At 37.3% G+C, this 14544-nt stretch overlaps 1 protein-coding gene across 4 annotated transcripts in view; it reads right to left on the bottom strand.

Moving 5' to 3' along the window:
* Positions 1-10357, bottom strand: part of MYBL1 (MYB proto-oncogene like 1) — a 30614-nt gene extending 20257 nt beyond the window's left edge. For 2 of the 4 annotated variants that reach the window (XM_072411100.1, XM_072411103.1), the window contains exons 1-5: positions 10050-10355; positions 3457-3571; positions 3312-3383; positions 1783-1875; positions 516-736 (exon numbers count right to left, since the gene is read on the bottom strand). In XM_072411100.1, the coding sequence (XP_072267201.1) occupies positions 516-736; positions 1783-1875; positions 3312-3383; positions 3457-3571; positions 10050-10069 (521 nt within the window). In that variant the 5' untranslated portion in view covers positions 10070-10355. Of the gene's footprint in view, positions 1-515; positions 737-1782; positions 1876-3311; positions 3384-3456; positions 3572-10049 lie in introns of all 4 variants that reach the window. The other 2 variants (XM_072411102.1, XM_072411101.1) reach the window with 2 other exon arrangements.
* Between the last annotated feature and the right edge of the window lie 4187 nt (positions 10358-14544).

Genomic DNA, 14544 nt, shown 5'->3' with positions numbered 1-14544 from the left:
CCACAAAACTGAGTTTTGTATAACTTTCAGTGATGTGGTTGTATTACTTTCAGTGATGAGGTTCTATTGTTCTTTAGCTGCACAGCTGCACCAAACACTCAACACCCACAACCTAATCTGACAGTAATGAGTATAGGAAGCCAATACAGGTAACAGAACTTGCCTTAAATATTATGCTTAGGTATATATATTATGCTTTCAAATAAAAGGCCCCAGCCGCACCTTTCTGGTACCATGTGTTATGTCACATGTAAAAGGTGTGTTGTAATAAAGTAGCCCATTCATCTGAATAGACTGCCCAAGTACGAGCATTATATTTGCTAACAGGGCACCTAACTATAATGTGCTGTTGTGCACTGCATCACAGGGGTTTTCTTTTTTGTGGGTTGGGGTGCCATTTAAAGTACCAAGCATGAGGTCTTCTTCTCCTTCCTTTATGACATTTTTTGTGTGGATCAGCACAATATTGCCAAACGTCCAATATCCCATATTTATAACAGATAGAGCTGCCTTACCTCCCTGGAAGTAACTTGGCAATTTCAGCCCATCGGTTTCCAAGCCTTTTATGAGCCTCATAAATGACACGATCCTCCTCTTCTGTCCAAGAAGACTTCTTCACCTCAGGATTTAGGTGATTGTGCCACCGTTCTCTACACTGTTTTCCAATTCTCCCTTTTAAATGCTTAGCAATGAGAGACCATTTTTTCGGTCCATATTTGTGAACTAGTTCAATTACCTATAAACAAATAAATACATCCAGTGAAGCCAATTTTAGTGTCAGAAAACAATTACAAAAAAAAAAAGACAGGTTTATTAGTGGCTCCAACATGGGAAAGAATGGGATCGCCAAGTTGTTTTTTTTTTTTTTTCAATTAGTATATCAATAAAATATATTCTATAAAATTAGTAACATATAAAAAAACAGTTACATGTTTTTAAATATCTTTATCATTAAACATCCAAAACTTCTGAAGGCCCTGAGGAGCACAGATTTGCTCAGTTGTACTCTTCCTGGTGATGGCAAAAGAAGGCAACCAATTCCTACATCTCTTTGGTCAATCAGCAAATAGCAGCCTTGCTTAGTGACAGTGATGTTAAGCAGACGATAAAGCTAGAGTTTGACTTCACCAACCAGACTTTGTATAATAGATTGCTATTTAGGTGTTGGAGCACCCAGAGCTTTTTTAAAAATATTAGGAGGCAACTGTGGATACCAATATTTAACATATGTAACCAGTTAAGTTGTATCTAAAGCCAAAGTGATATTCGTTAAGGTTAGCTCATGGGCAGCTTAATGGTTAGCACTCTTGCCTTTGAAGTTAGGTCATAGGATTGAATCTTAGCCAGTACACCAGCTGCAAAGAGTTGTATGTTCACCCCGTGTTTGCATGCGTTTCCTCCTACATCCCAAAAATCTGCAGTTAGAGTGTGTTAATGACATAGAACTATGGTAGGGATATTAGATTGTAAGCTCCTTTGATGTACAGGTTAGTGATATGACCATAGACTTCGAAAAGTGCTTCATGAAATACATCAACTATGTTACTTTTTTCTGGACAATGTGTTTTTACATGTCATGTTATGATTTAGTATGGTATTGTTTTGGTGAATTTTGGTGAGTGATGACAACTTGTGGACATTTTAGAGAGGTGTAGTTGTATACCACACCAAACTGGCTAAAATGTTTGGGGAGTTTGGTTAGGTCATTTCCACATTTACTTATCTTTTTTAGACAAAGCTGAACACTTTAAATAATAAAATGGATAAAGTAAAATCATTTACCCTTTGGTCTTCTTCCTTGGTCCATGGGCCTTTTATTAGTTCAGGATTTAAAACTTTCTGCCATCGATGCTGACACTGAATATCTGACCGGTTCTAAAACAAAAGATTACATTAAAAAATTAATGCCCAAAGATAAACATGATACTGATGATCACTCTCGATTATTGGCATGTTGACTAAACATTTAGCAGCTCATTGATGCTTTACCACAATTTATGGGATTTCTAGCTTGAACCCCCTAAGATTTGGGGGAACCTGGACAAAAACTACTGCAGCAACATTATTAAAAAAAAAAAAAACATACACATGATTTCAAAGTAGATGACAAAATGTGCAATAGTGATTGTTTGGCTTTTTTCCAGCCTTCCATGGTACACCGTGTAACAACTTTCCAAGCATTTCAGTTTAATTGTTTATTCCACAAACCTGTTTTACAAGTTGTCCCAAGTGTTTGATGAGAGCCAAACTCTGAAGTGAAATTATTATTCATTGAATCATTAGCGCAAAAGATAATAGAGAGGCTTTGCCAAGTACATGATACCCTAGTCTCCAGGGCAGTATGTAATTTAAGCAGTTCACGGGTAGTTACCTAATATATTCTAGCATGTAAGAACACTAGTAAGTACATGTTAAAGTGTGCTAAAGTTGAAGAAGAAGTCTGGCATATATAATTACTTATACAAACTCTCATACAGCCTTTTTTCTATTTTTAATTTCTATTTTTTATAAAGAATTAGTCTCAGAACCTTAAAGTCCTAATATGACCTGGTTTTGTTACTTGCACAGTAGCACTGATACTGTTAGAAGGAAAGTTAAAGACTCTGAACCAGCTATTGCTCTGTAGCTTTACAAAGACCTCAGTCTAATCATGGGACCCTGAGGAGGGCAGAGGGTTGACCTCATCAGTGTGATGTTACCACTTTATTATGCCATTATAAATTGATGCAGGCTCCAGGCAGCATTGCCTAATTGCAGCACACACACGGACACACACTTCAACTGTTATATATTTTTTAGCAGCACCCCTTCCTAAGAGGAGATTGCATAAATTAGCATTTTACAAATAACCTAAAAATGAGTGGGAGCGATTATAGGACACATGAAGGACGATAAAAACAAAACATTACATTTACATTACAAAAAGAACATATACTTCATAACTAGGCAATACACAGAAACTATTTTTACCAATACTAAAAGTTCCCAATGTTTGCTTGATTGGCTATGTGATGATGAGTAGATTGATAATATGCTGGAAATCAATGAACATGTGTGCACATGGGGCCTGGGAAATGGATAAATTAAGCATCATTAATGCCAAATAAAATTAACATTTTTGTACAATAACATTGCAGTTATGTGATCTATCCATGCAGATAGTACTCGTATGACTGTTGGCTCAGGTTGATCTAAAAAGAGCCAATTCTTGGGAAGGCAAATGTTCCTTTTAAAATATTGTTTACATGCCAGCTTATTATAGCTGCTCCCAGCCCACACCTTTCATTTCTCATAGTTCTCATCAGACTTACCAAGAAATGGCGTGCGATCAAATCCCAGTTATCAGTCCCATGCACTTCAACTAGTTGCTTTAATTTGTCATCCTGTTAAAACATGAATTAGATTAAAGCCAGTAATTATAGTATTAAAAGGAACAGCAATATAAACAAGCAATACCTCATCCTTGGCCCATTTCACTCTATTCCAGATTTTCTTTTGCCCCTTGTGTTTTGAAACATCGCACTCATGGTCAACACAAAGGTCAGCGCAAAGGTCATCATCTTCATCCTCACTAAGGGAAGTGAGAAAATAAGCATTACATTATTGCATTAACGTGTGCAGTGCTTGTTCTACAATGTTTTGTGCAGTCTGTCAATGGAATTTACATTAACCAGTGTAGAGCTTTTGTTTTTGTTGATTTGGTCAGTAATTCTCTGATGTTTCCTCTTCTTGTGATAGATTGACAACATTTCTCTCTCCAGTAAAATAATTTCAGTGCTGTCAGCTTGTGAACTGGGTAGTCTTAGATGAACATGTAGGTTAGTGTGGCTTTAAGTCACTAAAAATGTGAACCCAATGCCATGCCTGCATTTTAAAGAGTTTAATGAACATGGTTTAAATGTTTAAACCATATAAAAACTGTAAGCACCCCGGAAGTAAAGTAGTTTGCACCAATCTCCCTGTCTGGACAGCTTGGCCTGCATGTACAGCGAAACATAAACCCCATACAGGTAATACAATTCAATAGCTTATGCTATATTGATCCTTTAGGTTATGTATTCACATTATTATTATTATTATTATTATTATTATTATTAAACAGCGGTGGGTAAGATGAATGAGCTGTCTGCAACATTAAGAATGGATTGTAGAGGAGAGAGTCGGGTTAGTGGAATACCAGGGAGGAGGAGGTTACAGTAGTCCAGACCAGAGAGGCCAAATAATGCCAAGTGATACAACATTCAAACATCTCGGAAGACTGTAACTGTGTAGCGCCCAAGTCTTGGACAAGTTGGGTTTAGGGTGTGATTTTCCAAAACATTACATCTGAAATGCAGATACATGGATGATATATTAACTATGCTGAGGGTCTGATATCTAAAGAGGAAATTGGAAAACTTTCGGTATAGAAAGCAAACCAAAACTCGTTTTTTCAACCTTGAGTGATAAAATAGCAGAAAAAAAGTTTTATGTAAAAAAGCAAAAAACCAGTAAACAGGTAAAAACAAATAGCTCCTGCTGGATATGAAAAATGATATAAAAAAAGTTATATATAATAAAAAAAAATTTAAATTAAAATAAAACGTGAAAATTAAATAGCGTTTCTCCTACTTTGAATGAAGACCCTAAATATAGATCTCTAATCCCTTTCAAACATATAGAGACCCCCCTGGATAACCTGGTGGAAATGGCTTGGATGTACTATTGCAGAATGTTGCCTGCATTGCACAACTTTATTATTAGATACAAAGACACTCTCACAATCCTTATTACATCACTGAATATCAATTTGATTTGGGCCAGTTGTAGATGCAAAACTAAAAAAGTTATATAAAAATGCCAAGTCCCATGTTTCTCCGACAAATCCCATTCTAAATTCAGAAATAACTTTTTCTTATAGCCGATCCATAAATTAATGAGATCCTTGGTCACAATATTCACAGAAATGCTATATCTACATTTTGGGGTATGGAAACCAATCTGCAGTCCCGCTCAGAGGCTCCCTGCATGGAAACTGTTAATACCTCCTCTGTTATGCAATACAAGCAGCTCTGGCACTCCAAGGGTTTGTCTAATAAAGAGTCACATTTTCCAGAGTGCATTCCTTTGCTGTGAATCCAATGACTGGGCAGCCAGTGCTGCAGAGATGCCAGGAGCAGGAAAGAAATTACTGAACAAAACTTCTCAGACCTTCATGAATGATTAGCTACAATTTCAAACAGTCTATGCAATACAGAAAAGCACCGGTTCTCATGTCTGAGAGGAATAAGCAGAAAACGTGTAATGACTACAGCACTGTATGCCTAAAAGGACTTTCCAAACAACCCTCACTAATAAGCCATTTATACAACAACATGAAGAATTCCTTCCTCCTAGTTAGTATGGGACCTCAGTTCACCTGCTGCAGGATGGTGTGGTAGGTGGGACATGTAAAATCTTTATATATTTAGAATAATCCTAACCTAGGAGATTGATGACACCATATGTAATGGCTGCATTCCTTCCCAACCTTTACATGATATTCTGCCATACAAGCAAAACCTAGGTCCTGACTGCTCAGTGATCACTGAACTTATATTACTCTAGCATTTCCTCCCTACATGAAATTACCTAAACATTATAGATACATGCTGATAGATAGCAAAAATACCAAAATCCATTGTTCACTGTAAGAAAGTGTGTAAAGTGGTGCCATTTATTTGTGGAGATCTGTGGTAAAAAATTCTTTAACAATCACTGATGGAGTGGTGACAGGGCCTCTTTAGAAAACAACCCAGATTGGTTCCATAGTGTTTGTGCTTGTAATGTACCAAGGAACAGAGAACTCTAGAAACTTGGGACAATGCTTTACTTGCATGCAGTTTATAAACTAATAAAATAATGTTATCATTACTAATAAAAATATCCCCTTGTTTTCATGTGCCTCCAGTTTTAAGCCAGAAAAACATATTGCTCAGTGGTCAGAACTCTGGCCTTTGCAGCGCTAGGTGCCAGGTTCGCATATCTCGGCCAGGACACTATCTGCATGGAGTTTGCTGGTTCTTCCCGTGTTTATGTGGGTTTCAGCCAGGTACTTCCGTTTCCACATTCCAAAAACATGCAGTTAGGTAATTGGCTTCCCCCAAAATTGACCTTTAATACTGACATATGTCATATGACATATGGTAGGGACATTGGATTGTGAGCCCATTTGAAGGACAGTTAGTGACATGACGATGGACTTTGTACAGCACTGTGTAATATGTTGACGCTATATAAAAACTGTATATTAATAATATTGCATTAAAAATTTGGCAATTTTCTATTTGAGTCAGCAATTGGAGCTATTTGTTTCACATTTGACTAGCACTTCTTTTGCTTCATGAATAAACAGTCTGTTTAGAGAACACAATAGCTCAAGCTGATATAAATGACCTAGTAACATCTATGCACCATGCATTCCAACATTGTGCTTACACAGTCTATTCACTTAAATGCAATGAAAATATAACATACATGTTTTTTTTTTTCAAAACAGCACACCACAGTGCCTGATATGCACAATACCATGTCTTGGGTCCACTACAAGGTATGTAAATTAATGGCACTGCAAAGCATTATGTTACATGTGCTGCATCTATGCATTCTAATCGGCATCAATATTTGGCTTCTATTCAGTTAAATTATAGATTGGTACATTATACTGGTCAGTATATACCAGCAGTCGCAATAGCAACAATATACACACCTTTTAAAGACTCCATGAATTATTAGGTGGTTGTGTTACATTACACTACAGTTTCTGCAGTATGGAATAACATAAAAAGCCTGCAAGGGAAGTTCCCCAAATTCTTGGTAGAAGCACTTAAAGATTTGTTCAATAAGGCTGCAAAATATTCCAACATTTATCCCAAATGCAATAACCAATAGCACCCAGGAACCATTTATTTCATTTGGTAACTGTAAATCCAAATCTGGTTGATTTTTGCAGCACTGTCAACCACAACAATAAATAAAACTGATATTATGCAGTGTAATCAAGCAAGTCATTCTAAAACTGGCCACATACATAACAATCTCCTTTAGATTTACCATGACCACGTAGTGTGAGGGCCCGACCTAAATGATTGGATTATCCAGCTAAAGGATATTTTACAATCAGATTTTAACATGCCTGGTCAGTCGCCTGTGTTCAGGAAAAGGCATCAAAAGTCTTGCAATCCCTGTGCAAAGTACAGTCACTGGTCACATAATCTCAGCTAGAAGTCCAGCTAGTGATCCTGCCAGAACAGTCTTCTGCTATCAGTACAAGATCATCGTCTTTACCATAAGCCAAACTAAATACAATCATTAATAACAAATGAAAGTAATTGAATTAATAACTTCTACTCATGTTCTGCAAGCTCAAAAGTTTTTATTCACTTAATAAAAAAATTATATATATATATATGTATAAAATATTATTGGGAGACACCACAGTTAAAAATATACTCTGATTAAAAGAAATGATACCACTGTCTGTAAGTGATAGAACCACTGTGAGCAATGTTCCCACTGACGGTAAGTAATGCTACCAGTTCAAAGGGGACATATGATTATTCATAATGTGTCACACTAGACATTCATAGCACTTTTTTCCTCTGAGCAATATACATGCATAGAAAATAAAAATGTGTCAATGTTTGGTCATCAGTAATACACAAAATGTAAGATAATATTGACTCAAAGTGTTGTGGTCAGTGAGAAGAATCATCTTATATTGCTGGCCAGTGGGAAGAATGCCATCCTTACAGACAGCTATTTAATGTACAGCACCACTTCATAATATGTTGGAGCTATACAAATAATGTTTATTATTAATAATTTTACAAAGATCTTTGGTGTCACAAGCTGACCTGAAAGGCACAAAGAGCCCCTAGCCACCTCTGAATGAACCCTGGTTAAACACTGCTCTAATGAATAATAAATATACAATTCTAATTAGTCCTTTCCACTGTTCATCAGCCACCAAAAAGTGCTGGAATGAGCAACACACACAATTTTGTAGCCATTCTTCTAAGCAATAAATGTTGATGTGCACTCAAAAAATCATAAGAAATTATAAAATACTAGATCCAAAAAAAACAAAAAACATTTCATTTGTTGCCCAAAACATAAAAAACAAACACATTATAAAATATAACCACATTTAATAGCAGTGTGTATGCTCGGTGTGTAAACACACCAACATAATTATCATCTGACAATAATATGCAAAGTAGATAACTCCTATCTGAACCACAATTTTTTTTTTTACAAAACCTATAAACCACTTTCCACTGCTGAGCACCGAACCAGTAAACTGAACTACCTGTCTGATGTGTTTTTACCAAAATGTTTAACCCATGGCTGAACAATATTAAGAAGAAGTATAACAGATGGAAACAACAGGTGATATGCACTTGAAAATGAATGCAAAGCTTTGAAATGATATTAGCAAGTAAAAATCACCCAATAAACAGTGAATTCTGACTCAATGCTACAAGTAGGAGATTTGTAATTCTGAATGCCTGGGGCTATATAGGCAAAGGGAGAACTCTGCCCTGCATTAATTATTATATTAATAATATTAATAAACAGGATTTATATAGTGCCAACATAATATGCAGCGCTGTACATTAAAATAGGGGTTGTAAATAACAGACAAATACAGACAGTGACACAGGAGGAGAGGACCCTGACCTAAGGAGCTTACACTCTAGGAGGGGGGGTAACACACAATAAGAGGGGAGATATGTAGTGGTGGGAAATAGTGAGGGTTTCAAAAGACAGAGGACTACGGGTAGGCAAGTTTGAAAAAAAAATGGGTTTTGAGTGATCATTTATCTTATACTGCACTGACAATGGACTGAACTCCCTAGCACTTCTGTTATAATATAGGTTACTCTTTGTTACTTTAAAAATAGAAGGATTCAAATAAATAAATATATCTCAAGGTGAAATATATATATATAGCAAATCAGATCAGTATTAGGATGATGATGGCTTAATGGTTGCAAGGGTAACAGATCTTCAGGACAAACACACACACTATATATATATATATATATATATATATATATATATATATATATATATATATATATATATATATATATTTAAAAGAAGAAGAAAAAAAAACTACACACAACTCACAACTACAAACCTATACAAGACATCCAAATAAATGCAACAATGTATCCTCATATTATAGCATGTTTTATAAATATTATATTGCTGCCTGTCTGATCTAGGGCTCCATCTACACAGCAAAAAAAAAAAAAAGTTATTTATCAAACTTTTTGTATCCTAATAATGAACCTTATAATGTCACCAACAAAAGAAACATGGAAAAATGAATGGCAACGAATACATTTCCCCACACAATAAAAAAATAAAATAACATTATAGTCCAAGACTGCAGATTTGTAGTTAGAGAAAATAACTTGATTCGCCATAAGATTCACACATAGATATGATCAAAGTATTGATTCAATGAAAAGACAATTGCACTTATATATTAATATATATATATATATATATATATATATATATATATATATATATTATATAATTATATATCATGTCCTTCACACAGCATGTAGAAATGCAGGCTGCTCCAGATGTGATGAAGTGTGTGTTGTGCTGGGATTTGTAGTCACACAATGTAGATCCCTGGTGCCCATGTAAATGATCCCTACACCTCCTAGCACACTGCAATCCCATGCACCCATCATTATTATTATTTTTATTACTATCATCATTCAGCTCCCACCCTGATGACCCTCTGGCATTAGAATTAGCAGGTCAGCCAGTGATATTCTCGGAATAATAATGTCATGCAGGTCTTGCTATAGAGATCAGTTGGCAGTTATGAACTGTCATTTCCATGGCCGCCGGCGTGTTGGGCTTTGTAGTTCTCCGGCAGCAGGGAAGCCCGGCATTCCGGAGCAATGACATAAGCTGTCACACACACCGGTCCAGGGTTTGTCCTCCTCCCGGGACACATGGCCTGATAACACCCACACACGTACTTTGTACCGGAGCTTTACCTGCGGGATCTGGCAGCCATCCTCAGCTCTTTTGGGGTAACACGCAGCTCTCTACAGTCCGGACAGGGCGGCAGGTGCCTGGCAAAGCTCCAGCATCATTCCCGGGCTTCACACCCCAGTTACTGCTCGGTGATCACGGAAAGCCTGCGGCTCTACGCTGTCAACGGCTGATTCCCCCTCTGCCCCGAATTCTCTGTGCTGGCCCCGGGCACACGCGAGCGCCGCTGACACGTGGGCGGGGCGAGAGAAGTGAAACTGACCAATAGAATGCTTCTGGAAAAGGGGGCGGTACCATTGCGGCGACAGTGGGAGGGGAAGACGATTAAAAGAGGGAGGGGAATCGCCTCTTGAATTCATTTCTTTTCCCGCGTTGCCTTTATGTGACCTGTGTAGAACAGGGACTCGTTTGAATGTAAGCGGCGCCGATGCGGCTAGGCTGACTAAATAGGATACTAATGGCTTCGCTGCCTGACACAGACACCTTCCACCCGTGGACATTGTCTTGTATTTTACTGCTGCGTATGTTGTAATACGTGTGTGATTTGAATCACAGGAGGAGCGCGGGAGTCCGCTGTAATAAATATGCATCTAGCCAATTGATCACGTGACCCGGGGGCTGGCCGTCAGGTAGAAGGGGTGTGTCGAGGGCGGGGCTATCCGCCTAGCTGTCAGTGGATAGGTTGCATGTTCAGATATAAAGGTGTACTGTGTGTGCCGGTGGCATTGCCATGGTAATGGGTGATGCCAGGTGTAGGGCATATTTATCAAATAGTTCTTGTCATTGTGTTGCGACCACTTGAGTGTTATCAAGACTTTCCAGTGTGTTCTACATCCCACACTTCCTATACCTGGCCTAATTTAATAAAGCTGTCTGGACTACCATGAGAGAACCTGGGAGATACAGCAAACCTGGAATGGAATTCTTAATAATTTCTATTAAAAAACAAAGCATAATGAAGGGTTTTTGTGGCAATGAATAAATTGTATTAATTCTCATAATACATATTACACACTAATGCTTTAAAATTACTGTTTTGTTTTTCTATTGATTATCCCCAGGGTTGGTAAGAAGGCTCAGCTTAGGGCCTATACATACTAAACTCCCACCAGATAAATATCTATAACTCTAATCATTTCTATTGCTTTGGAAATGTTTTCAATCCTGGACCAAATCCATTCCAGGTTTTCTGGTTTACCCATGATCGTCTATCTTCTCTAGTGCTAAAGAACTTAACAAATCAGGCCCAATGTATCCCCGTCAGACGACTACTTTATTATTAAGTGTAAAACACCTAAATGTAAATCCTTTACCCAGTCTCCATGTACCCATTACCTTGCCATTAAAAACATTGTTTTTCAATCTATGCAATTCTGTAGTTTCATTAAAATAATAATTAGCAAGCTTTCTATGATTTCTAGTGACAACTGGTTCCCAACTGGGCCCCTGGTGGAGCATTGTCATTAGGAAGGCAGTGATATGGTGGCTCAGTGGTTAGCACTCTGGCCTTTGCAGCGCTAGGTTCCAGGTTTGAATCTTGGCTAGGTCACTATCTGCATGGAGTTTGTAGCTTCCCCTGTTTTTGCGTGGGTTTTCCCTGAGTACCCCAGTTTCTTCCCACATCCCAAAAACATGCTGTTAGGTTGATTGGCTTCCCCACAAAAATTGCCATTAGACTGTATTAAAGACATATGACTGAGGTAGGGACATTAGATTGTGATACGGGAGAGCTAGTGACATGACTATGGACTTTGTACAGCGCCGTGTAATATGTTGGCGCTATATAAATACTGTGTAATAATAAAAATATGATGGTATTAGCAGAACAGTGATGTGCAGCCATAGAGTGCATGTGGACAGGAGGAGGTGGGCTGGAAGAGATCTATTTTATTTCACTGCTTGACCAATTTGATTTCACTTTCTAATTTCACACACATAATAAAACCTAACTTATAAATTCCAAATCCCTATATATATATATATATATATATATATATATATTTTATATATACGTTTGTTATTTTTTTTTATATTTTTATCACTATTCTGAAGGAGAGCTGTACATTTGAAAAAAGCATTTTCATTATTATTATTTAATTTGTCAGACAGTTTGTCTTGGTTTGTTTATGTGTCAATTAGAAGCTTATCTCCTGCTCTCTCATATATCAACACAAAAATATCCCCACAGAAGGAAGTGTGGCAAACTTCTGGCCAGTTTAACCATTTTAGGTGCTTATGTTGTTGGCAATAACTTAGAACAATTCTAGCTCTACTTCCCTACTCTCCTATGTTCTGAGCTTTCTGCAAGCCACACACTGCTCCCTAATGTGACTCATACATTGAGGGCTAGTTACACCAGAGTGTTGCTGCTGTTGGCTGAACTGAGGTATGAGAAAGCAATGCTAGCCACTGTAAAACTCGCTGGGTCACTCTGTAGCTTTGCAAACCAAAGCTTTGCCTTAACTGTATGCTTCTTCATAGAAACAACTCTGCCAGGTATGATGATTCATCTTCTGGAAGGCATACGAGTCTACAAAGACTTAATAAAGTTTAGGTGAATTATACTAAGGTGCAGAAAGTGTTATTTTTGCAGAAAAGTACAGGAATCTCAATGGAGTCATTTAAAGGAGATATGGAGATATCACTTTGGTGAAAACCCTAGGGACCAACATAAGGCTGAATGGTATCGCCACTAATTTGAAATTCTCATGTGGATAGCCATACCGTACATGTTTGATATTAATAGAGGCCAGGAAATCCCACATGTGGGGAAACCACCACTGAACTTATGAATATCATTTTGTATTTTTAAACCTTCAGAAAAGCATTAAGAGCTTTGTGGCCCATAATTCGGTGAATCCTTAGGCACTTTGCAGAGGTTTTGACAAAAGGCCTTAAATCTTACTGATGAGGGCAACAAAGCAATCGCTGTTAGACTAAACCTTGGTTAGCCATCCACCAGTCCAAAGGTGAGGGGATAGGCAGAGATGAGAGGGAAGGGTCCTCGGCTACATGGCTAAGGAGGCACAATTCTTAATGCAGGGGAGGACTTGCCAAGGACATTTAGATACTACTGAGGAGGAAGAGAACTTGGAACCTGCTCCCATCACTTGTTAAGTTTTTTATATCATCCACAACTTGTGATCATTTAAGATACTAAACTTGGAGTTATCTCCTAGATTGTAAGCTCTTCGGGGCAGGGTACTCTCCTCCTCCTGTGTCACTGTCTGTATTTGTCTGTCATTTCCAACCCGTATTTAATGTACAGTGCTGTGTAATGTGTTGGCCCTATATAAATCCTGTTTTTTTATTATTAATAATAATAATATAATTAATATTAATAGAACCTGTCCTGCTCTGTGGAAAATAATATTTATTTTTTAGAAAAGAAGAAAAGGAAATTAAGATTACCCACCGGAATCTAGGTGCTTAATAATTGATATTAGGCAGGACTGGGCTGTCACTAGTAGATTTGGGGTGAGGGAATAGGTAAATTGGCCACAAGCAGGGACCATCCTGGCTTTGGCTTTTTGATTGGTGTCTAGCGTCCTACTCAGGTTATAGTAGAACCCATAGGTCAAGATCAAAAGGATCTCCGCTGTGTTCTTTACTAAATGAAAGAAAACCATTTTTCTAAATTGTACAATGTCTGAGGAGGGAACCTTATGGCCAGTTCTGACCTATCCTTTCTGTTGCTGCATTATTATTATTATTATTATTATTAGATTCATTATTGCAAAAGAGAGAGGAGATGTCCCTTTTGTAATAAGATAATCTTACTTGCCTGATCACAGTTTTTTAAATACACACACCTGTCCTCACTCCTATCCTCCTCCAGGTTCCGGATCCTTCACCATCTTGATTGGCCAGGCCACAATGAAGTAATTCCCATGCATGAATATTCCTGCCCACCAGCCAGCGGTATGCTGTGATACCTGGCATCACACAGTGTACACAAGTACATTTACCTGTCCTTTCCTTCTGCTACAAATAACATGTCTGCTCACAATTTATTCCCAATTAAATTTAATTCTGCTATAAAACAGCCTATTTATTGAGCTAATCTAAAGATCCAAAAAAAGCTTTAAATATTTTATAACTTAAATAATAAACGGTATCACTTCAATGTAAAACTCTCTTTTTTGTAATAGTGAACAAAAAGCAATTAGATGTACAAAAAAATAAATCTCAATTTAAATTTGATCAGTCTTTACTAATCAGGTTAGAAAAGATTCTTAAACCCTTTTCTCAGTTATTCCATACTGTACTTGTATTATGGCGCCACCTTGCAGTTATTTAAAGGTATTACAATAAGCTTATTTTCGTTGTAGCAAAAAAACTATATACCGGTAACTAGATTTCAAGACTTTCAAATATAAAGCAGACTCTTTTAACTTTATTTTAACTGAGATGACAAATCTGCAGTGTTTAATAGTGTACAAAATCAAAACATGTAATCATATAATCCCAACCAAAATATGTCATTTTAAATGTGTG

The sequence above is a fragment of the Pyxicephalus adspersus genome, chromosome 5 (genome assembly GCF_032062135.1).
Source record: "Pyxicephalus adspersus chromosome 5, UCB_Pads_2.0, whole genome shotgun sequence".
In the NCBI taxonomy this organism is placed as follows: Eukaryota; Metazoa; Chordata; class Amphibia; order Anura; family Pyxicephalidae; genus Pyxicephalus; species Pyxicephalus adspersus.
The sequence above is the reverse complement of the archived record's forward strand: the minus strand, read 5'-3'. Positions and strand labels throughout refer to the sequence as shown.